At 44.2% G+C, this 24,584-nt stretch overlaps 1 protein-coding gene across 4 annotated transcripts in view; it reads left to right on the forward strand.

Annotated features, from left to right (window-relative positions):
* Positions 1-24,584, forward strand: part of RCOR3 (REST corepressor 3) — a 320,065-nt gene that overhangs the window by 235,126 nt on the left and 60,355 nt on the right. For all 4 annotated transcript variants that reach the window (XM_078649728.1, XM_078649725.1, XM_078649727.1 and 1 more), the window contains 2 exons: positions 3,729-3,806; positions 21,157-21,214. In XM_078649728.1, coding sequence (XP_078505854.1) covers positions 3,729-3,806; positions 21,157-21,214 — 136 coding nt within the window. The remainder of the gene's footprint in view (positions 1-3,728; positions 3,807-21,156; positions 21,215-24,584) is intronic.

Consider the following 24,584-nt stretch of genomic DNA (forward strand, 5'->3'; position numbering starts at 1 on the left):
TCCCTTGCACTAAACTCCCAGTGCAGGTATTTATTTATTCCACCCCAACATAGCAGGATGTAGCACATACATTTTATCACAGAAAAAACTTTTCTGGTATGCTGCAAAGGTGTTTGTTCAATCAAAGGTATGTGTCATTTTCAGGTAAAGCACACAAAAAGGAATACAAAGGGTAATCTAAATTTGTCACTATAAACTTGAATAATCTACGCTGAAAAATCATATGCCTCAAAATGCTGCAGAAGTGGGTAATAATGAAAGCAACTGTAACCTACCACCTACTCTGATTTGCGACTTGCTGTGGTGTCCAGCGATGGACATCTTCCTGGACACACCTAGAATGAGGGACATATACACACAAGGCATCTGTTGTCATAACTGTGAGTTGCTCACTGAGATTGGCAAAGGCTGTTATAAGTGCTCAGATCAAGAAGCGCTTCTTGCGTTCATTATATTTGGAAAACGATTTCTGCATGACCTGTCCGCTGAAAAACCTTCTACAGGAAAGAACGACTTTTTATGGGACCTGCTATATATTGTTGCAAGACTTAGAAGTCTTGCATGATTTAGAGATCTAAGTGGTCATTTTGGGGACCATCTATAAAAATAAATCCTCCCTGCTTAACTGTCTTCACCACAGTGATGTAGCATTGTGGGCATTTGGAGAACCTGCATGCTGTAATGCAGAATACAGATCAGATAAAAAAGACTAAGTTGCACGCAGTGTCTCTTAATGTTTGGTGTGCCAAGGGCACTCCTAGCAGTAAAAAGGTAGGGTAAAACTATCCAAGTAAGCAATACTGAGTCATGGTTAGGGGTACTCATCACCTTTGGTGTCTATTTGCAATGACAAACCTACACTCTCAGCAGTTTATCAAGTTAAAAATCAATTAATTAGCAAATGCCTCTACTGTGGTATTTTATTAGGAGGTGCACCTCCAAGTCAAGGAGCCCAGAAAGGGAAACTAAGGGCCTGATTTAGAGTTTGACTGGCAGGTTAGTAAGTCAAACAGTGGAGAGTAGTCTTTCTTTATTACAAGCGCCATAAGACATAGTGCCTTTGTAATAAGGCAGACGGGATATCCATTAGAAAGAGTAACCCATCTGCCAAACTCTAAATCCGACCCTAAGTGGCCAAAGAGTAGTAGGAATTAGCATGAGGAGTCACACAACTAAAATAATCTCATGGAAGATAGATATCCAGGTACCAATAGTTCAGGCTGCCTTTGCTGTGACTCAGGGTGCCTGTGAGCACCTATTTTAATCTGCTGATATCCTGATGGATTCGGTGGCACTTCCAATCATATGGACTTCAAATATACTGAGTACTTGGTGTGCAAGTTGATTGAAAAAAGTGAAACCTGTCCCCATTCCTGCTTTGGATGCCTTCAGCTGTACCTTTGGAGCTGTCAAACAGATCAAAGGGGACATCACCAATTTCCTTCAGGATGGTCCATCAAGAGGTAGTAGGTTTCGAATTAATGTGTTCCAATTTAAAGTGATTCTAAAACTGCTGTAGATACCAGCACATAAACCCTCAAAAACTGGTGTACCCGGAATGCAAGGTTTGTCTCTGGCAATGATAAAGAAATAGTTTGTATTGCTACTCTTCAAAAACCTCTGTGCCAGTAAAAATATATTCATGACATTACACTGTAACAGGACCTATTAACCATCACAGAAAGTCATAAAATCCTCCCCCATAGGGAGATTATAGATAGCCAACCAGAAAAATCTGCGATGATTGGCATGGAATCTGGTCCGGATGTCCAAGAGTGACATGCTTTTAAATTGAGATAATAAAGAAAGATAATCTTTTAAAGAATATTTTCTAAAAACATCTTCATGTTGCATGTCCCTATCTCTTTCATGGGTTGATGGTCTGTTGCCCAGTAACGGTTAGCCTGTTCTTGCCCATATGCTCTCCTGCCATACAGTTTTTAGTTTTGAAATATTTATATACAATCTTCCACTCGTGGCTGTCCAAATTCATAGGGTGGGCTGCAGGGCATCGTTGGACAATCGGAGCCCCTTTTTATCTTTCTGGCTTGTTGCTCTGGTTCAATCCGCTGACCCCCACCCCCAACTCCTTCCCCATCAACCAGTTCTCCATTACTTCAAATCACATCTTTCAGAAAGATTTCCTCTCTACAATCAGGGCTCTGCTTCTTTATCCTGTATATGTTGCTACACAGGAGTCACTAATTTCAGATTACTTTCGTGTTAACCAGTTTGAGGTCTTTCTATATATTTAATTCGCCGTCTTTTATTTCGTCCTTCTGAAAAAGCAGACAAAGAATATGGATGGTAATAAATGAAACCTTTAATGAAAAAGGAAATGTTACTTCCCTGTACTAGTTGACTTCTGCCATGGTTACTTTTGGGATAATAATAACATTTATCCAATCTTCCTATTATTAAAAAAAATTCTGGTATCTTTAATCGAATTCCTACTAGAGGGGATCTGACGGGGCCGATGCATGGTTCTGTAGGTGCGGAAAAGTCTTACAGGGGAAGCCTCATCATTCTGTATAAAACCAATTTATGAGTGGGTTTTATTAGGGTAATACTTATCATATTTTTATTAATGTAATTTAATAAAGATGCATTTCATCACCAATGACCTGAAGGAATATCACATCAATTATGAGTAAGTTGAAGATATGAATGTATCCAAGTACAAGTTTGCGAGTCCTTAATAGCGATTTTTTGCAAATCGCTACTAAAGGCTCGCAAGCTGCTATGTAGGTAGGAATCTGCTAATATTTAGCGACTCCTATGCATTCCTTATTTGTGACTCGAAATTGCGAGGTCAAGAGGCCCAAGGAATGAATGAGAATAGCGTGCGCAATTTGCGGTACTCTCAAATCGCGCATGCAATTTCAGGGCTGCAAGGGTTCCTAAAGGACACCCTGTTGTACCCCTGAAATGTGCAGGTGTGCACATGTGGCACTTTGAAAAATGCATAAAATTGCATTTTTAAAGGAAATCGCAATTTACCACCAACCTGAAATTGGTGGTAATTTGCGATTCCTTACAGCAAAATAGCAATTTGCAATGTCTCCCAGAATAGCATTTAGGGAATGGCAAATTGCGATTCTCTAAATGCTTGCGTAAAATAGGGAATCACAAATTTTGAGATTCCTTATTTTGCGAGTGGGTTTCTACTTACCTGCATTGCATTCAGCTGAATTGCGATCGCAAACGCTGAAATTCTGCAAATTTGCCTGTGCCTTAATGCATTCAAGTGGTGCCTTCTTACCTGAAGCCTTTGACATTTGGATTGCAGTGGATCTCCTGTTTCTGTTATACAGTTTAGGTCGCCTCGAACATTTTACATGCAACTTCAAGTGTTTCATTTAGTATGGAAAAATTTGGTTTTTCAGTAGTCATGATGATTTAGAATTATGCAATTGAATGATCATTGGTAATGAGTGACTTTTGAGAATAATAAAATCACACATGCAAAATGGCTTATTTTAGAGGATTTTATTTTACTAGTGTACAGCCTTACTTTGTAGAATTATCCTTAACATAGTAATTCATTAGTGTACTATGTATTCAGAAGGTGAGTGCAAGGTTTCCTTTCTCATGACTTGCTTGGCTCTTTAGGGGTTGTAAATGGGAGAATAGTGAAATATTTCATTACTGTTGTATTGTTTTCTTATTCCACAGGTTTTGTTGTTCATAGTCGTATGCTTATTTAAATTAATTATTTTTCCTTTGAGGTTCAAAATGCTAAACAAATCAACAGTGCACTTAAACATCAATTGGAAGGCGGAATAGAAGAGTTTAAGCCACCTGAGGTAAAAACTTCTCATACAAATCATGTACAATATGTTTAAAATGTGCCATTAAGTTGTAACACTGCAATTTTCCTATGAATATGTGCCTGAATCTTGACACAAGGTACTCATTTGCACAGAGGTGGATCAACTTCTCTGCTCTTACCAGCAACACATCACAAATATGGCAGCAAGGGACTCAAGAGGGCAGTGTGATTTTATAACATGATCAATGCATATCTCCTGTGGCGTTTCCTGTGTGTCATTATTTGATCTGAGGGGGTCCTTTCTTCTAACTCAAAAAAAGTATCTGTGATGTCAGCTGCTTACTTCTCCATGTGTATGGCTTGTAGACTGGACCTCATGGTTACAATTATGCAGTACGCAGCACTTGTGACTTTATGTAAAATATTGTTGAGGCATGGTGTCCTGATTCTCCAGTGACCCCACAGATAATTCTTCTTAAAAAGTACCACATAGTTGGCCACAACACTCTTAATCTCTGCTTTGTTCTTCGTGTAAGCTCCTGGCTGACCACTACTGTCTCACTAGTCGTAGACATGGTGCTAAGCCTGAACAACAGGACAAAACTGTGTCCTCTATCATGTTAATCAAGGTGAAAGTGCGGCAAAATATATAACAATAACTCAATTGATTCTCCTCCCACTAAGGCATTGATGTGGTCATTGACAGGTTGGCACCAATACCCTGAAAGTGGAGCCATAAAAGTAGCTGTGTGGACTTAAACCCAGAATTTGGCTAGCTCTCTCCACCTTATTCTATGTAGATTTACGTTAATAGTGTATGTCCTTATTCAAACTGAGAAGACCCCTCTTCTTCCAATATATTATGTTCAGGTGCTGCACTATAATCCGGGACGTATTGATGGTAAAATAGTTAAGCTTCTTTATCTAACAATTCAAATAGTGTGCTATCTAGTAGGAAATGTGTCCCTTAGTAGTAACAGTCTCTTTGAGACAATCTGCATGAACCTATCCTGGACTATGGCTAGCTCTAGACAACATCTACATTACCCAGATGGTTAGCAATTGAGTATCCAAAAATGCATCCTTGTTTTCACTTAACCTGATCTAAACATTTCAAAGGAAATCACATAATTATTTACACACAAATCGCGAATTAAGATACTGTTTGCGTTCACTTATTATATAGCATCTGAATACCACCAGGTAGTGTTGGCTAGCAACAGTGAGAGTTTTTCAGGACATCGACGTATAACCCTGTATATTATGTATACATACATTTATCTGTTATTTAAACAGAATTGTGTCCAGAGAAAATAGAGAGAAATACTTGTTCAAAATAAACTATAGAGCTGTCACTTGCATGTTAAGGATGTAAAAATAAGTGCACAATTTTCAACATGTTAGCTCAGTAGCAAAGCTTTTTGATTATAACCCCCATTTATATTTGGGGTAGCAGTAGACTATTTCCTGAAAGAAGTATAAGTGGAGGATGGCTGATCTGGTATAATTTATTTGAAGGAATCAAGCTGAGTCATCCTTAGGAATCATAAATACTTAATGGTGCCCTAGGCAATTCTAGGTGACATATCAGATAGACTACCAGACGACTGCAACCACCACTGACAATAGCTACAATTTACCATGGTTGCTAAACGCTGCCTGTTCTGTTGATTAATACGTGCTAGAGCATCTGTAAAACGACAGATTGACACCTGGGATATATTCTTACAAAGTAATTTGGATACATTATTCATACCTCAAAATTGGTTTTCCTGGTTGTCAAAAATCTTGCATTTCTGTTCTTAAAACATTGGTAGGTAACAGTCGTAGATGTGAAGGTCCTAGTACACTGGCTTCAAACTCGAACACTCCATTTTTTGATTGTGAATTGTTATTGTTTTTGGTGTAAAATTTCCCTGGCTTTTGATTACACTCCAGTTTTTCTACTGGTGTATCGCTGTTCATGTAGATCAGCTTGATATCTGGCTTGGGGTCATTGAACATTTAACTGTTCTGTCCAGCTATTTAATGATCCTGTGATATGAAGCAGATGGTCTAAACTCCACGTCTTCTATAAGGGTATGTCCAATTGTTAATCCTTATGCTTTAATAAGCTATTTATAAATCTTGCACAGAACAAAAACCATCACACTAGATCCGATTTTCAGCTAGCATGATTGCTTTCTGCTGAACCGCATTCTTCTTGGACTGGATAGTCTACTTTGCAGGTTATTTTTCTACGATTGTGTCATAGGCTTCTAGGGTGCACACTCTAGCATTACCCAGAATTCTAAAATAATTCTGAAATAAAATGAACCCACAGGGACTAATACTAGTGTTCAGCGCACAGCTGTTAAGATGTCTGTAGAACGTTCATTTGATGGAAGGGACTGGGATGATCTCTACTCCTATCTACAATGTGCCTATAGTCACCACACTCCCATATGGCTTCTACCTTTGTCAAACCTCAGCAATGTTGATATACACTAGCCATACTCCTCAGGAGTCATTTGGGAAGTAAGCACAGAACAAATATGAAGACAAGAGCAAATTTGCCTTGTCCCATCATATGCACCCATACAGCGTAATTATTTGGCACAGAAAATATTTATTATTCAAAGAATAGCTTTGATGCTCAGAAAGAACTGCTTACCAGCCTAAGCAATTTTCAGACCCTAAGGCATTAGGATCTAATTTGATGTAATCAAACATATTGTGTGATTGTCAGTGCTGTTCACCATGTGGACATCCTAGCTGTCATGATTTCATGTATTAAACATTCACACTTATGAATGATAATGATCTGCTTTAACTGATTTTGTCATTGACATGTTTAACCAGCTGCACATTAAAAATGTGCGATCTTTGTTACTGTCAAAACTCATGTTCCATCTATATCTGCTCCACCTGTTTTACGAAAGCTCCAACTGAATCTAGTATTGTGACACAGAATGGATCTGATTGACCTTTCTTTTTCAGACAGGCTGCTGCCCTTAGGTAAAGTGTAATTTGCCTCCCAAAGGCACAGAGCTCTCAACACTTTATATGATTCCTGAATCTTTAACCCTGAATGCCAGCGTATTTACTGTTTTCTCCTTTTCCCAGTCCGTGTGTTCGTCCAGTCTGGTCACAGCATTTCGCATTTCAAAGCGTTTTAGCCAGTTTGCCTGTTACCCGAACAGACAGGAAGCCCTCACGTTTACTGCCAGCGTTTTTATTTTTCCCCTCCCGACAGGAGTCTTTTTAGCCGCCTATGTTAATCCGGTCACAGCACTTCCACAGTGTTTTCACCGTGCTACCAGTAGATTTAGATATACCCTCCAGCAAGCAGGCATTCCTTGCTCTTACTGGCAGTCTGTTTCTTTTGGTCCTTGCGCCCGTCTCGAGTTTCTTATTATTTACTCCATGGACCCTTCCAACAGCCTTGCAGCAGCCTCAGTGTCGACCAGCAGCCAAACAGCCAGACCCCTTCTCACCCTGCCTCTTGACCAGTTTCAAGCTGCGTGTTCCAAAGCAGTGAACAGCTGTGACGCCCTGGCGTGCTCCGGCCGGAGCAACAGCCCGCCGCCTCCTCCTCTCCTCCTTCCAGATAGACAGAGAGTGACACCAATGAAGCAGAGAAACAATGTTGCAGCGTCTCTGGAGGGTTTTTTTTTGCGGAAAGGGGTGTTCGAGGCATGTGGGCTGCTAAATTCATATCTTAGCATTAGATCGCCGCCTAGTGTTGGGTCCGGATGATCGCACATTGTTGTCCTGGAAGAGTCTTCGAAGTATCCTGAGATAGGTGGCTCCTCCCCTGGACTACAGTGCGCATGGGCATCGGCTCCATCCCCAGATTGTTTTTTTCCGCCATTGGGTTCGGATGTGGTCTCGACGTCTTTCTGTCGAAACCGAGAAAAACTAACTTTTAGCGGCCAAAAGGCCTCGCTTTTTTGCGTCGGTATTGTCTGCGCACGGTCTCGAGTCTTCCGTCTCTTGGAGCCGGAATAAGCGGAGTTTTCTTTCGCTTTTCGAACTTTGAGGCCTTCTCATCGCGACACGACTGCAAAACTTTTCGGACATGGAGCGGAGCCCGTTTAAGTACTGCCCGCTTTGTGGGTCCAAGTACCCACACATCGATCTACACCCCGTCTGTAACAAATGCCTTTCGCCAGACCATGACGACGGCAAGTGCAAGGCCTGTGCACAGTTCCGCTCTAAGAAGACTCTCAAGCTTCGGCGCGCGGTGCGCATGGAAGCTAGACAAGCGGCCCCGGATCCGGAAAACATCTTCGGAGACCAAGAAGAAGAGGACCAGGGTCATCATCTTCAAATCTCCCCACCCGGGACGGAGGTCGAGGCGGATCCGGGAGACGACGACGGAGTCGTGGGTCAAGGCCTTGAATACGTCGACGAGGTAGGAGACGACGATGAGATTTATGGGGCCGCGGCAGATAGCTCGGGGGACGAGCTCTGCCCCGAAGGTTACGAGGATACCGACCGGGTCACGGGATCGCCTGTTGGCCTTACCCAAGACCCGTTGCCGCAAGCCACAGCCCCGCCTTCTGGCCCGGCCACGGACTTACTTGCTGAGCAGACTGTTCCGAAACCGAAACCATCGGGATCGACAACATCTAAGATGGCCGACCCGAAAACGAAACCGAAACTTAAGGACTCGAGTGTCCCTAAGATGGCTGCCGTACCGGCGAAAACGACTGTGCCCGCTACTCCATCGACTCGTCGACCTCCGGTCCGCAGAAGTCGAAGAAGTCCGTCGATTCCGCTGCTGCAAAATCGAAATCGACGCCAGAGGAGGGGTCCTCTAACAAAGATGGTCGGCACGGGTCAACAGCGGCGGCGCTGTCCAAGCACGCCAAAGCCGGCTCCACGGAGGCTACGCAGGCGCACGGATCGAAGACTGGCACGTCTGCGCACCGGTCTCAGGACTCGGGGTCGGTGACAGCGGGATCCGCGTCGAAAGCGCACAAGGCCCACAAAGACGTCGGATCCGAGGGAAAGGTCAAAACATCCTCGTCGGCGCCAAAACCCACTGGGAGTGAGACGTCCCTCATCGCTGAATCACTACAGAGAATCAGGGAGAAGGCCTCTGCTCCGTCGGCTCCGATATCATCGCCGCAGGCGCCAAAGGACAATCCAGCGAAGCCTTCTGGCAAACTTCTCTTTGTTTTGCCGCCAAAGGAGGCGCCGAAAGCCTTTTCCACCAAATCGGCACCGAAGAAGACGGTTTCTTCAACGGCTGGACCACTTCCACGTCGGGTACTCGAATCAGAGGATGATTCAGAGCATTTCATCGACGCTGACACAGGCAAATTGACCCTCTATAAGAGAAAAATCACTTCAGAGTCAGTGGACTCATATGTCATCCCACTGAAAAAGAAAAGGGTGCCCCTTGAGGCTTCAGGCCTCATGGAACCAATCCAGCCTCCTCCGAGACGGAGCCCTACTCCCTCACCAGAACACTCTGCGGGTGAGGGGTATGATGAGGACGAGCAATACAATTTCCCTATCAATGAACCAGATGCACAACCGGATTCATATGATGACACTGGTGACCAGGGCACCCAAAGTGTGGGGCAGGACCCGCAGCTTTTTAATGCACGTGCATCCCCAACTGAGGATTCAGCAGGTTTTCATGCACTACTTGAGAGGGCGGCAGCCAATCATGATGTGGACATGCATGCTGACCCGGTTGAGGAAGACTTCCTTTTCGACACATTTTCAGTCTCTGAAAGGACAGTAAAGACACTGCCTATGCTTAAAGGAGTCCTCAAGCATGCTGGGGACATATTTAAGGAGCCTACAAGAGCCAGGGTGGTTAATCCACGTATTGAAAAAAAGTACAGACCTGCACCTGCAGACCCCGCATACATTCGGGGACAGTTGCCACTGGACTCTCTTGTGGTCGCCAATGCCAGGAAACGTGCCAACTCCCAGACGACGGGTGAAGCTCCTCCCCCGGATAAGGAGTCCAAAGTGCTAGAGGCAGGGGGCAAAAGAGTAGCTGCACAGGCATCAAACTTTTGGCGCATTGCCAATACACAGGCACTCTTAGCGCGTTACGATAGGGCGCACTACGACACCCTAGAACAGATTATACAACACCTGCCTCCACAGTTCCAAGAAGGCACCAAACTGCTTATTGAGGAAGGGAAGCTAATCTCAAACGCAGCCATCAAGTGTGCACTTGACGCAGCAGACACAGCTGCTAGAGCTATCAACACTAGCGTTATGCTGAGACGACAGGCGTGGCTCCGCATCTCAGGGTTTAAACCGGATATTCAGACAACCATTCTTAATCAGCCAGTCAATCCTGATAGTCTGTTTGGTCCAGATGTTGACACCACCCTAGAAAAAATAAAAAAAGACACAGAAACTGCTAAGTCCATGGGGGCCCTGCAGTCACAACAGTTTCGTGGCAGCAATTTTCGTCGCTCAGGTGCACGTGGAGTCACCAGAGGACAAATGGGTCAACAATCTCAGTTCTCAAGAGGTGGAGCACAATCCTCGTTCACAAAACAGAACAAGGGAGGTTACAGAAATAACAGCAACAGAGGTCGCGGCAGAGGAAACAACAGCTCCGGCTCCTCTACCCCGAGCAAACAGTGACTCTGTGTCACTGCCCCCCGACCACTTAACACCTGTCGGGGGGAGACTGCAGCAGTTCCTGCCCGTCTGGAGAAACATCACCACAGACAGGTGGGTGCGACAACTAGTCCAGTATGGTTATTGCCTAGAGTTGAAATCCACTCCACCCAACATCCCGCCAAGGCAAAGGCCTATGTCCGCAGAGCACTTGCTCTTATTGCAGCAGGAAGTAGTGGTGATGCTGCAAAAAGGCGCAATCGAGCTCGTGCCGGTGGGAGAGGAAGGCACAGGGGTGTATTCCCTGTACTTCCTTATTCCAAAGAAGGACGGATCTCTCAGACCCATTCTAGATCTACGTCCCCTCAACCTGTACATACTATCAGAACATTTCCACATGCTTACACTGCAACAGATTCTTCCCTTGCTAAACCAAGGGGACTTTTTAGCAACCTTAGATCTCAAGGATGCTTATTTCCACATTCCACTACACCCGTCCCACAGGAAATACCTCAGGTTCACTATTCAAGGCAAGCATTACCAGTTCAAGGTCCTACCCTTCGGAGTCACCACAGCCCCAAGGGTGTTTACCAAGTGTCTGGCGACAGTAGCAGCGCACCTCAGGAGGCAGAACCTCCATGTCTACCCCTACCTGGACGACTGGCTCGTGCAAGCCAAGTCGGAACAACAGTGCGCCGCGGACATGTCGACTACAATTCACCTTCTTCACGATCTGGGTTTCTCGCTGAACTACCCAAAGTCGCATCTACAACCAGCACATGTCCGGCAGTTCCTAGGTGCGACGATCAACACCCTGACGGCCATGGCTCAGCCAAACCAGGTCAGGATAGACAGCATGCAGTCTCTAATCCAAAAGTTCAGACCACAACACTCGCTTCCAGCGAGAGTGTTCATGCAGTTGATAGGCATGATGGCCTCCTGCATCTTCATAGTCCCTCACGCACGGTTACATATGCGCCCGCTCCAGGAGTGCTTAGCGAATCAGTGGACACAGGCTCAGGGGCAATTGACAGACCTAGTGTTGGTTACCAGTCGGGCATACGACTCTCTGCATTGGTGGACTCCACACAACCTTTGCAAGGGCCGACTGTTCCAAGAGCCTGTGCCGCAGATTATCCTGACAACGGACGCATCTCTCCAGGGATGGGGAGCTCATCTGCTCACTTACACAGTGCAGGGACTATGGACGACGCAGCAACAGAAGATGCACATCAACTATCTGGAACTGATGGCAATCTTCATGGCGATCAAGTCCTTCATTGTACATCTGTGCAACAAGGTAGTGTTAGTCCGGACGGACAACATGACTGCGATGTACTACATTCAAAAGCAGGGAGGCACCCACTCGCCACAGCTGTCTCATCTGGCTCAGAGCATGTGGAAGTGGGCCATTCAGAGGAACATTTTCCTCATGGCAGAACACCTCCCAGGAAAGGACAATCAGATGGCGGATCTGCTCAGCAGGTACAGCCATCAAATGCACGAGTGGGAGATACACCCATCTGTCCTCCACCCGTACTTCCAGCAGTGGGGTCATCCGGAGATAGACCTGTTTGCCACAAAAGAAAACGCAAAATGCCAACACTTTGCCGCCAGGTTCCCTCACCCACAGTCGCAGGGGAATGCGATATGGATGAACTGGTCAGGCAAATTTGCGTACGCTTTTCCGCCAGCCCCTCTAATACCGCTGGTCGCAAGAAAGCTAAGGCAGCACGCGATGACTCTCATCCTAGTTGCTCCAACGTGGGCGCGCCAGGCTTGGTACACCACGTTCCTCGAACTCTCAGTGGTGCCGCATCAAAGACTGCGCCTCACGCCCAGTCTTTTGACGCAGAACCATGGAGAAATTCAGCATCCAGATCCGCAACAGCTCAACCTGGCGATCTGGCTCCTGAAGTCCTAGAGTTTGGATACCTTAACCTACCTCCGGAATGCATGACCATCATCAAGGAGGCAAGGAAGCCAACTACCAGAGCATGCTATGCTGCAAAATGGAAGCGTTTTGTCATTTACTGTACAGCCAATGACATCAACCCGCTAGATGCGTCTATCCCCAACATCATTTGCTATCTGTTGCATCTTTACAAGTGCAATCTAGCGTACACTTCCATTCGGATACATCTATCCGCCATAGCGGCTTATCTTCAAAACAGGCAGCATCTCTCTGTCTTCAGAGTGCCCGCCATTAAAGCCTTCCTTGAAGGTCTGAAACGAGTCATTCCCCCAAGAACACCGCCAGCTCCGGTGTGGAACCTCAATGTGGTCCTCACCAGACTGATGGGACCACCTTTTGAGCCACTGCACTCGTGTGAACTCCAGTTCCTCACGTGGAAAGTAGCTTTCCTAATAGCTATTACGTCTCTAAGGCGTGTCAGTGAGCTGCAAGCGCTCACAATCCAAGAGCCATTCATTCAAATTCATCCAAATAGGGTAGTGCTACGCACTAACCCCAAATTCCTTCCGAAGGTGGTGTCACAGTTTCATCTCAACCAAACTATTGACTTACCAGCGTTCTTTCAAAACTCGCAAACGGTGGCAGAAAGAATGCTCCATACCTTAGATGTACGGAGGGCGTTGATGTACTACATAGACAGAACACAACCCTTTAGAAAGACAAATCAACTTTTTGTTGCCTTCGCACCACAACACAAAGGCAACCCTATTTCCAAAGCAGGGATAGCCAGATGGATTGTTAAGTGCATCCAGATATGTTATCAAAAGGCCAAGCGCACTTTAACAATACCCCCAAGGGCGCACTCCACACGCAAAATGGGGGCATCCATGGCTTTCCTAGGGAACATTCCTTTGGAGGATATTTGCAGAGCAGCCACGTGGGTTACACCACATACCTTTACAAAACACTACTGTGTTGATGTGCATTCCAAGCAGCAAGCTGCTGTAGGACAGGCTGTTCTCAAAACACTTTTTCAGGTTTCTGCAGCTGGCACGGGCAACCGCCGCTGATGGAGGGACTGCTATGTATTCTATGCTAAGATATGAATTTAGCAGCCCACATGCCTCGAACTGAATATGCTACTTACCAGTATGCATCTGTTCTTGGCATGTAGGGCTGCTAACATTCATATCGCCCGCCCTCCTCCCCGGTGCCTGTCGCAGCTGCAGATATACTATTGTATTTATTCATTAGCATGGACATCCTTTACACTTTTCACTCCATCTTCTGCCACAATGGCGAAAAACAATCTGGGGATGGAGCCGATGCCCATGCGCACTGTAGTCCAGGGGAGGAGCCACCTATCTCAGGATACTTCGAAGACTCTTCCAGGACAACAATGTGCGATCATCCGGACCCAACACTAGGCGGCGATCTAATGCTAAGATATGAATGTTAGCAGCCCTACATGCCAAGAACAGATGCATACTGGTAAGTAGCATATTCATTCCCTTACAAAGGTATTTCCTTAAGTTTTACATGTGCTGAGCGCGAACTCGGCTTCTTACAACAGCTTCCAGCGATGAAGAAGGCGAGCCCTAGTGAGGAGCTCACCTCTCACACGGCTGACTAGCAGCCGCCATCTTTGCCTCCCACTCGAAAACAGCGTGTGCTATAATTCCGGTCGGGATGGATGGCACCGACACTGGTATTGAACAGAATAAAACATGCTCTATTCAGGAAAAAGGATCTGTATTCAAGTCTGCGCAGGCCGTCTCAGAGGTGTCACTGGGGGCAGAGTCTGATTTTGCAGCTGGAGATTTACAGTATAGTGAAGACACTCCCGCACAAGACTCCACTCCGGGTCATGATGTAAAAAGTAGGAGTACGCCTAAGCCTTTCAAAGAGGCTGATTCAGGGGAAAAATATTATTCCCTTTCAGAGTCATCAGATCTATCAGAAGGGGATCAAGATGCGCAGGACAACGGGCAGAATGAGAAAGGCGAAGACCAAGTTCAGGATCCCTGGAAGGGTCGGCAATAAGCCTATGGAATGAATCGGCTACCTCAAAGACTGAAGAGACAAATTTGGATACCACTATGTTGCAAAGTGGTTTGATAAATGCAGCAAAGGTGCCTCATTCGGGGATGGCTAAAAGTCTGATGTGGGAGATCTCCCTGACCCCCCAGTCCAGACCCCCTGCTACAGAACTGACAGACTTGGTTTTAGATAATGGTGATGCGGCGGGGGCCAGGTGGTAGATCAGACGGGAGAAATATTGCTAGCTGCGATCTACCAATCGATCGTGGATCACAGACTCGAAACCCGAACCGAAAATCTCAAGACCCATACCGCTTGCCGGAAACTCCGGACTCTGGAATACAATCCGAAAAATTGTGAAAACCTGTAATGAATTTACGGATAGATTAAATGAGGCAGAGGTGAGAATATCAACTTTAGAGGATGAGGTAACGAAACAGAAAACCACCCTTAATGCTATGACCTCTAAGAGGGATGACACCCAGATGAAAATTCGGGATTTGGAGAATCACCTGCGTTATAATAACCTTAGAGTGCTAGGTATTCCGGAAGGCGTTGAAGGGTTAGATATGCGTAAGTTTGTGATTGATCTCTTTACCGATGCTTTCTCTGAACTTACAATGTGGAACTGGTCTACCGAGTTACAAAGGGCCCATAGATTCCCATTTAGATTGCTGTCAACTAGGGGATCTCAATCAGAGACTAAACCTAGAGCCATTATGATCTCTTTAAATAACTTCCTAGCACGACAGGCCTTATTCGACCTGGCTCGACCAGATAAGAAGCGGAATGGGAAGGGTGCTCAGTTTTTCGTAAGGCCTGATTTCTACCGTTATACGGCGGAGAAGAGGTGATTGCTAGGACAACTCATAACACTGTTTCAGAACAAGGGGGCACAGGTGTTTTTACTTAACCCTGCCACATTAAAAACTATCAACAATGGCCAAACACGGTTCTTCACGTCGAGAGTTCAAGACAAGGAATATCTGGACTCTATAGGAACCACGTAAGAAAAAAGAAAGTAAATGGGACTGATTATTTTGTCTGGTGCTTGATGATCATATGGTCGGAGGACATTGGCTTGAGACTATATAATATGTAAATAAGCAACAGCAGTATTATACGGGTATACGCCACTGGGGTTTTTTCCCATTACAAAGAAGAAGGGGAGACATTAAGGCGCAAGTCTCTCTCCATCGTAAGAGCCATCAGCCCTTTTGTCTATGTAGAGGGAAAAGGGTGGGGGAGGGGGGTCTGGTTAGCCAGGGTTAGGGGGGGCACAGTTTTGGGTGAAATGGGTGAGGGGGTGAAGGTGGGATTAGTGGTAGGGGTAGGGTGGTCAAGGGAGGGGGGGTGGATTGTAGGAGTGGGGGCTCAGGGGCAAGATAAACAAAATAAAAAACAGAAATCAGAGCTATCAATTTTTATTGGAAACTATCAAATTGCGGTGCAGAAGCCACTATGGTCAGATAAGGGAACTAGCAACATGAAAAATGGATGAATACAGGATCTATTAATCTAATGTGGGCGGCTTAAACGATAAATAAAAACGGGGAAAAGTTTTTGAGATAATTAGAACACTGAATCCAGACTTAATATGCCTACAAGAAACGCATATACCATGGCGAAATAGGAATCTCTTAGAGATCAGGGGTTATTCCCTAGCGGCATGCTCTTTTCAGGATACGATGATTAGAGGGGTAGCGATATATCTGAGACAATGGGATGGGTCGGTAATACGATCAGCCGTGGACAAGTGGGCAATAGTAAAACTGCCCAACGGTCTCACAATTGTGAATATTTATGGCTCCAATTTAGATGATGATGATATTTGGAGGGTATTGGAAGTGGAATTAATTAACTGGTCTCAGCGGCTGATAGTATGTGGTGATTTTAATATACACCAGGACGTGATGAATGTCCAGACACAAACCTACTTAGGAAGGAAGCCAAGGGTAAACAGGGCAATCAGAGCATTTAAATATACCCATGGTTTGTGTGATGTCTGAGAAGAAAAACAGCAAGTAGATCCTGGATTTACATATTTTTCCCACCCGCATAGGAAATTCGTACGGCTGGACTACTTCCTTGCCTTTCCTTTATTGACAGGCAGTTTAGACATTATAAAACTGCCTCAATTATATGCTGATCATAACTCCTTGATATTAGAGTTAAAGGAGGCCGTTAAAGGTAGACAAAGGGCTCAATAGTCCTTTTGAAAAAAAGCTGCTCTCAGATGAGGAATTTGGTATTTTTATTATACAGTGGGCACAGGAATTTTTTGATTGCAACAGGTACAGCACAACTCGGGAGGTAGTCTAGGATACATTTAAAGCTGCACTGAGAGGTCAGATAATAGGATATGTAGCTCGCAGTCAGAAACAGCGTAAAACGCAAATTGATCAATTAATTAATAAGTTATCTAAATTAGAGGCTGAACATATTCAGATAATAAATAAGGGAGGCCCGGAGTGTTTAATAGCTGAACATATGAAATAAATGTATATTTTCAAACCAATATTGCCCAAATGTTCCAAGTGTATCGTGGGGACCTTTACGAATACGGGGAGGCTAGCGGGCGGCTCTTAGCATTAAGAACACGGCAGAAATCTGTTAGAAATAATATAGTCAAAATGAGGGATAGTAATAATCAGCTAGTATCCGGACCACAAGAAATAATTGGGGTATTTCATGAATTCTATACTAAGCTTTATTGCTCAGAAGAAAATGTGTTGGAAGTTGATGAATATGATGAAAGAGCAGATGCATATCCTCTCTTACCAAGATTAGACTCTGAGGCCGCCATAGAATTGGAAAGTGAAATAACCATAGAGGAAGTTCAGGAGGCACTGGCATCTCTTGCATTGGGGAAAGCTACAGGCCCTGACAAAATCCCCCTAGAAATGTATAGACTACTATCGTCTCAAATACTCCCAATCATGCAAGATTTATTTGTTAGCATTTAATATAGGAGGATCTCGCCCGTCTCGTGGCAGGACATGGATGTGGTTGTCTTTTAAAAAAAAGGAAAATCTCCAGAAGCACCGTCATCGTATCGTCCAATATCGCTCATAAATGCGGATGCTAAAGTGCACTCAAAAATAATGGCCGCCCGACTACAAAAGACCATTGTTGCTCTCATATCACCATGGCAACATGGCTATGTTCCCGGCAGGGGGACCACAGACCATACAAGGCGTGTTATCTAAATTTTGAACTTAGCAGAGGTGGATGAGATTGAAATAGCTGTGGTGCTCCTGGACTCGGAGAAGGCATTTGATCGAGTGGCCTGGCGATACTTATGGAGGTACTTGGTAGATAGAGGATTCCATCCAGTAATTGTAAAGGCTCTTCAGGCAATGTATTTTAAACCACATGCTCAGATTCAAATTATGGGTCATACCTCGAGGAGGATAGAGTTCGCCAGGGGGACGCGTCAAGGCTGCCCCTGTTCCCCTATTTTGTTTGCATATTATTTAGATCCTTTTATTAACAGTATTTTACACAATCAGTTGATAAAACCAGTCAAATTCCATGATTATGAAACAAAACCAGCTCAAGAGTCAAAAGCAGTCATGACCACGGCAACCCGTGACTCGGGTGCCCGACTCTGAGCACCCTCCTCAGGAGCAGACGCATCCCTACGCCGTTTGTAATCAGAGTATAGCCCCCAGAAGTCTTTGGGCCTGCTGTTAAGTGGCAGGAGTGCACTGTAATTCTCTGATTGCGTACAGCAATAGTTCAAATCTTTGTCCCAATGCTCTACCTTAGGGAGGGGGCCTCTCATCCAGCACATTGCCAGCCATCTTTTTGCCAACAGCAAACCCATGTCGGCTATGCGCCTCTGAGCCTTACGTAGACCCTTCGAGAATCCTAACAACGCCAGTGCCGGGCTTGGAGCTATCTCCTCTCCTAAGATTCTGCCCAAGGTTATGAACACTTCACTCCAGTATTGCTGCACCCCAGGACACTCCCATGCCAAGTGCAAGAACCCTGCGTCCACCGCCCGCACCTATCGCATTCTGCAGTCTCTCGCAACCCATATCTGCACAGTCGTTCCGGAGTGTGGTAAACCCTGTTAATGAATTTAAAGTGTATCAACCTATGCCTTCCGTTTAGAGAAATGCGTTTCGTGCTGGTGCAACAGTAGCGCCACATGTCATCATCCACAGCCATATCCAAGTCACGCTGCCATTCAAGCCGCGCCTTACTATACCCTGTCTCTCTGCGGTTATGGCCATCCTATAAAGGGCAGAGACCATTTTTTGAGGGGATTCTGTTTTAATCACGTGTGTTAGTTCTAACAGTTCTGCGGGTTCCTGTAAGTCGTCTCCCAGTTGCTCTCGCCATGCCTCTCTGACTCTGTAATATTGAAAACTTTGAAGCGCCGGGGGCACCACCTCTGCGGCATGAACATCAGCTAACGGTTTAAGCGTCCCCCCCTCGAACATGTCACCTGCCGTAGTTATGCCCAGAGCATTCAGGGCCATAACAACACCTTTGTCAGCACAGGGCGGGAGCCAGGCCAACCTCTCAATAGGCATCAGAGGGGAGTACAACATCGCGTCAGCGCGGTGTAGCAGCAGCACTTGCCAAGCATGTCTGGGCGAGTTCAGAGAGTCTTGTAGTCCCGTACGTCTGTCCACTGGCTCAAGAATTAAGGCCGGGAATGGCCTAGGGGCCGCAAATAATCTCTCCATTTGGAGAAAAGGAGCATTCTCCTTGTCATGAATCGAGCTGTGGACATGAGCACCATGCGCCACTCGAAAATATAGTTCGAAGTCCGGAGCACCAAGTCCTCCAAGGTGGTATGGTAAGACCAGCATGCTCCACTTCACAGTCACAAGCCAGTGGCTCAGCCACCAGAGCGTAAAGTGTAGGTGACAATGGGCATCCTTGTCAGGTGCCCCTTCGGATATTGCGGGGGTTACATTATTATCAGATCTATATTTAAATATGGAACGTAAATCTTTTCTAGAACTAGTTCGACAATTTAGTAATTGCGGGTTTATATAGCGCTAGGAATCGACTCCCGGAGGAGTATCTCCACGCTTCGACCGCTGGGGAACCCGTCCTGGCTCACCCTGAGAGATGGTCCCAGATGGGTATCTCTAAGGTGCGACCAAGCATCCCCGGCGATCTGGGGGGGCCGTTGTGAAGATGAGGCAAGCTGATGCCCAGAGTTGCCGCGTGTGGTCTCTGACTAGAGTAGGCACCGAGGTGAGAATTATCGAGTCCGCTGACCCTGGTCCACGACCCTGCCGCGTCGGGAATCGAACCCTGGTCCCGGGCCGTTCTCTGCTTACGGGTCTGCCGCCTCTAACCAGTGAGCCACACTCCTCCACATCAGTATACATATAAATTCTTGTTTTAAATATTTACAAATTCAAAACCGGATTAGAGGGCTTTCCGCAGATTTTATCAATATGGATTCAGTTTCTATATTGAAAATTATGAAAAATCCAGACAGTAAAATTAAGGATTTCTATCAAGAACTAATAGCAAAGATATCAGATGATATAGATAAAACAGAATCTAAGTGGGCCTGTAAGCTTGAGGATGGGGAAATAGACTTAGTTACGGTATTAGAGACTGGGAACAAGGTACTTATGGCAGCTAACCTTAAAGCCCAGCAGTATAAAACTATATATGATCTCTATTACACCAAGCAAAATTATTTGGTTGGGGGAAGCGGCTAGATGATAAGTGTCCAAGATGTCAGGGGGCCCCAGCGGACAGTATGCATATGTTCTTCTCGAATGAAGAGCTGAACCCGCTAAAAGAGGGTATTGAAAAATGTGGGTTTCAGTTATTTAATAGAGAAATCAAAATGACTTCAGTAGTGATGTTGCTAGGTTTCGATGCTCGATTAAATTTAAGTTTGAGGGAGCGGGATTTTGTGTTTTTAACAATGGTGGTAGCACGCTTATTGATAGCCACAGTCTGGAAGGATAGTGAGCCACCTACATATTTTCAATGGCTGTATACGTTATTATATCTAGGCCGCCAGGAAATTGCTTTGTATAAATGTAAAGGGAAAAGGGCCAGGAGGAAGGGCGAGATTATATGGGGTCCTTTTATAACATGGATGGAAGGAAAGGGGCGGCAAGAGATTGAGCAGCTACGTTTATTATTTATAGGAGAAGTATGATCTGGATTTCTGGGAACAAACTACGAATATACATGGATTTACAAAGAATGCTATGGTTTCTGGCCTACAGGGAAATTGTTAATGGCATGTAAAAGATGTGATAAGATCTGTATGATATCTCTGTTTTCAATAATAATAAAAAAATTTAAAAAAAGCAATGAAGGGCAGAAGGTGAGGCAAAAGAAGGCTAAGACCTCAAAGTACTTGAAGATATGACTCTCTTGCACCCATCATAGTCACTTTTTTCCTATTAAGGGCCTTTGTTTAAGTCACTTGATTGTGTACCAATCTTTGTACCCTCATATGTGTATAGTAAAAGAGTTGTGGAGAATACAATATAATTATAAATATAAAATAGGGCCTCCGTTTTTTGTTCATGTTTTGCAAATTAATGTTTGTTTTCTTAATGCTGTGCTATTTATTCACTTTTACATATTAACCAATGTATAAATGATGTTCATAATTTTTATGAGATGCTTTTAAACCACACATTTTCTTATTGGTGCACAACTTTAATGAACCTTAGCTTGAACTGCAGCTTATGCTACCTTTCTGATACCATGCTTGTAATTCCAATGTTACATTCTTATGATATAGCTAAATATTTTCTCTGTCTGAATTCAAAGGACAAATACATTGATCTTTTCATCTTATACAGACCTTTAATATTCCATTTTTTTGTAATTAATTTTATAGTCTAATCAGAAAGTTAATGCACGTTGGACCACGGAAGAGCAGCTTCTTGCTGTACAAGGTATGTTAAAGCAATTGATAACCGAATTGCATTTGAAGCGTTTTAGCCCTGCATTGATCATCTATATTAACATTTATTGTATGGGCACAGTAGCATAAATGTTCCATTTGTCAGTACTCTGGAAACTTTAGCACTTGTTTCCTAAGTCAAATGTATTGCTTCCAACCCATACAACACAACATCATTTAGTTGTCATATTTCCTATGTAAACAATTTTTTATTTTATTTTCAAGTTCAGACAGTTTTTTCTGGCACAGGTTTGTAGGTCCTTTGCCAAAATGAGCAAGTTTACAGTTCAATATCTGTACCACAGAAAAAAAATAATTAGTGCTGTCAATATAATTAATAATTGTATTTCTTGCCATCAATGCAAGAAAGGCAAATAGCCTACAGAATACTTGTCCAGTTTTTAACATGTCTGTTAAGAGAAGAGGCCAGATATGTACAGGAAAATAGTAGTTTTTTTGTTTTTTTAACATGACCATACAAACTGAATTCATGACTCATCATTTAGGTCCAATTACAGACACTTTCATCTGTCTTTGGGCAGACCTGCTGCTTCAAGTACACCTAGAGTGGGCTTTTGGTTTTATTGGTTTAGTTGTATTATCTATCTCATTTGTATGCCCTTGATGCGATGGCCATATTACTTACTCTTCTGTTTGTCCTGCTCAGAAGCATTACGTTTTCAGTGTATTGACTAGATGCGTTTTATCCTTTCACTACTTACTTGCGGGGATTCTGTTTTTTAACTTCGAGCACTCCATTTGTGTGCTTGTATCCTTGCTCTCCCCCGTTTTTCTTGTCTCCTCCTGAGTACTCTCTTCATTCCCTCTCTCCTGCTTCCCAGTCCCTCTCCCCATGTTAAACACAACGTTTTTTTTTTGTTTATGGGGCCAGGCCGCTGCTGTTAGTCCAGTTTTGCACACACTTGTGGTTTTTTTATTACATTTTAAGTGTTATGTTAGAACAGTAAATTAAAACAAGCATTGGCATAGCCAATAAGTCGCGCTTTTTGGACCTTATAAGTTTTTAGTTATGCAGCACAATATCCTTGGTGTAATAACATTAACTGTTGCATGGTTAAACACTTATAAAGTCCCAAAGGCAAGACCTTTTGGCTATGCCAATGCTTGGTTTTGTTTAACATCCCAAAGAAGGATGAAAATCTGAATCCGCCCTGCCGGATTTGAAACTGCAGGTTCCCACTACTGGGTTGGGATGTTAACGTCAGTTGTTACTGAACAAACAGAAATTGCCTGCCTGAAGCAGAAAGCATGATACATGTGAATGTCATCATCAGATGGCGAACTTTTTAAAGAGTGTTCCTCCTACAAACAAATGCCTGTACAAATACAAAAAGTGTATATATATATATACCTGTCCTTCTTTCACTAGGGCATAACAGAGCACAAAAAGGAGCGCATCTCAGAGGGTACATTCTCATTTGCTAACAATGGCATAACTTGCAGTTCAATTTCCGCCTCAAAGCCTGAACGTAAAAACACCAGCTAACGTCTTCACGCATAGTGTCTGAGAACTATAATCTTCCAAACTTTGAAAAGATTAGTGGTTTTCTTAAATGGCATGTTACCAGCGTGCAGGATACAAGTAATTAGCATCCACTGTCTTTAATTGATGTCGGGCAAAAGTGCCACTTTGATGGGGTCTCCATTCATAAAATCTTAATATGAGTATCTGTAATACAATACCATTTCTGGGCACCCAAAAAAATCCCTATTAAAAAATTATACTGATGTGTGTTTTTATAGTGCTTACTATAACAGGCGCACTGCACTGCCTTGACTAGCTGAATTATTATGCAACTCACTCGATATTTTGTGTTTAACATCTCAAAGAAGGATGACAATCTGAATCCGCCCTGCCGGATTTGAAACTGCAGGTTCCCACCGATTTCTGTAGCAGGTTCATTCAAGGGTCTATGGAGGCGTCAAGGATCCTGAAGTTTTAAATCTATGTGTTAGGTGAATAGATTTTATTCGCACTTGTTCACAGTTCTGGATATTTGAAAATAAAACAATTTCAAATTAAAAAGAAGGAAAGATATCTGGGCGCCTTGTCTGCCCCTTGCTCTAATCAACCTGCAAATTACCAGCGTCCTAAAAAGCCAGCCTTACAAGTTAGAGAAAGTCGGTAAGTTTAAGTACCGCTTGGTTATAGTCTGCGGTCTCTGTGGTCCAGTTTAGACGATACTGGACCACAGAGACCGCAGCCGGCATTACGCCCAATACTAAGAATCCAAAAGAACCTACATTTTCTACGACGTTGACAGACTATAACCAACATTAAACGCCCTGAGGAAGCCCCGGGCCTGATGGCCATGTAAGGGGTGAAACACGTGTTGGCTGTTTTTTCTTCTCACCCACTCTGGTGAACAGAGTGCGAATAAACCTCAAAACGCTTCACATGCAAAATTGGAATTTTTTCCTGGATAAATCATAAATGAAAAGCATCTTGCCCTGACAAACCTGTATTTTAGAATAAGTAGACTGATTTAGAAACTTGGTGAGCTTGTAGCTGATTGACTACCTCCTAAATTATTCAGACAGCAACTTCATCTGAGGTTTTGCTATCAGAAAGATCTTTACATCTGAACCCCTGATTCTGACGTTGCTGGAAACCAGCTTGGAGTTCCCCCAAGGGAAATACCGATGCCAGGGCCTGAGAGACATTTTTATTACACTGGTGAACTTTAACTAATTCATTAATTTGTCAAATTACTAAAATTCTGCATGCTGGACTTGGTTCTTTCTGCAGTCATCCCCAAACGTTTTGCCTTTGTCCTCCACTTTTTGCTGAATTCGTTTTTGTTGGCCTTAAGACTCTAAACACTTTATAAGGCTAACAAGGGTTTAAGTGCGTGTGCCCTCTCCATAAAACATGTTGTATTGGCTTATATCCTATTGGCATATTTAATTTACTTGCAAGTCCTTAGTAAAGTGGCACTACCTGTGCCCAGGGCCTGTACATTTAATGCTACTAGTGGGCCCGCAGCACTGATTGTTCCACCCACTTAAGTAGCACCTTAAGCATATCTCGGGCCTGCCATTGCAGCCTGTGTGTGTGCAGTTTTAAACTACCATTTTAACCTGGCAAAGTAAACCTTTTGCTAGGCCCAAACCTTCCTTTTTAATAAATATAAGTCACTCTTCGGCTATTCCCATGACAGCCCGGAGGACAGAATGCAATGTATTTAACCCCTTCCACGCTCATGACGAGCTGGGCTCGTCATGCAGTAGCCTCCTGCTACGCTGATGACGAGCCCAGCTCGTCATGAATGATGGGGTTCAAGGAGTTCCAGCACAGGAGAAAAATCCCCATAGCGTTCAAGGTGTTAAAAAGTAGGACA

Source organism: Lissotriton helveticus, chromosome 6 (assembly GCF_964261635.1).
Source record: "Lissotriton helveticus chromosome 6, aLisHel1.1, whole genome shotgun sequence".
Lineage (NCBI taxonomy): Eukaryota > Metazoa > Chordata > Amphibia > Caudata > Salamandridae > Lissotriton > Lissotriton helveticus.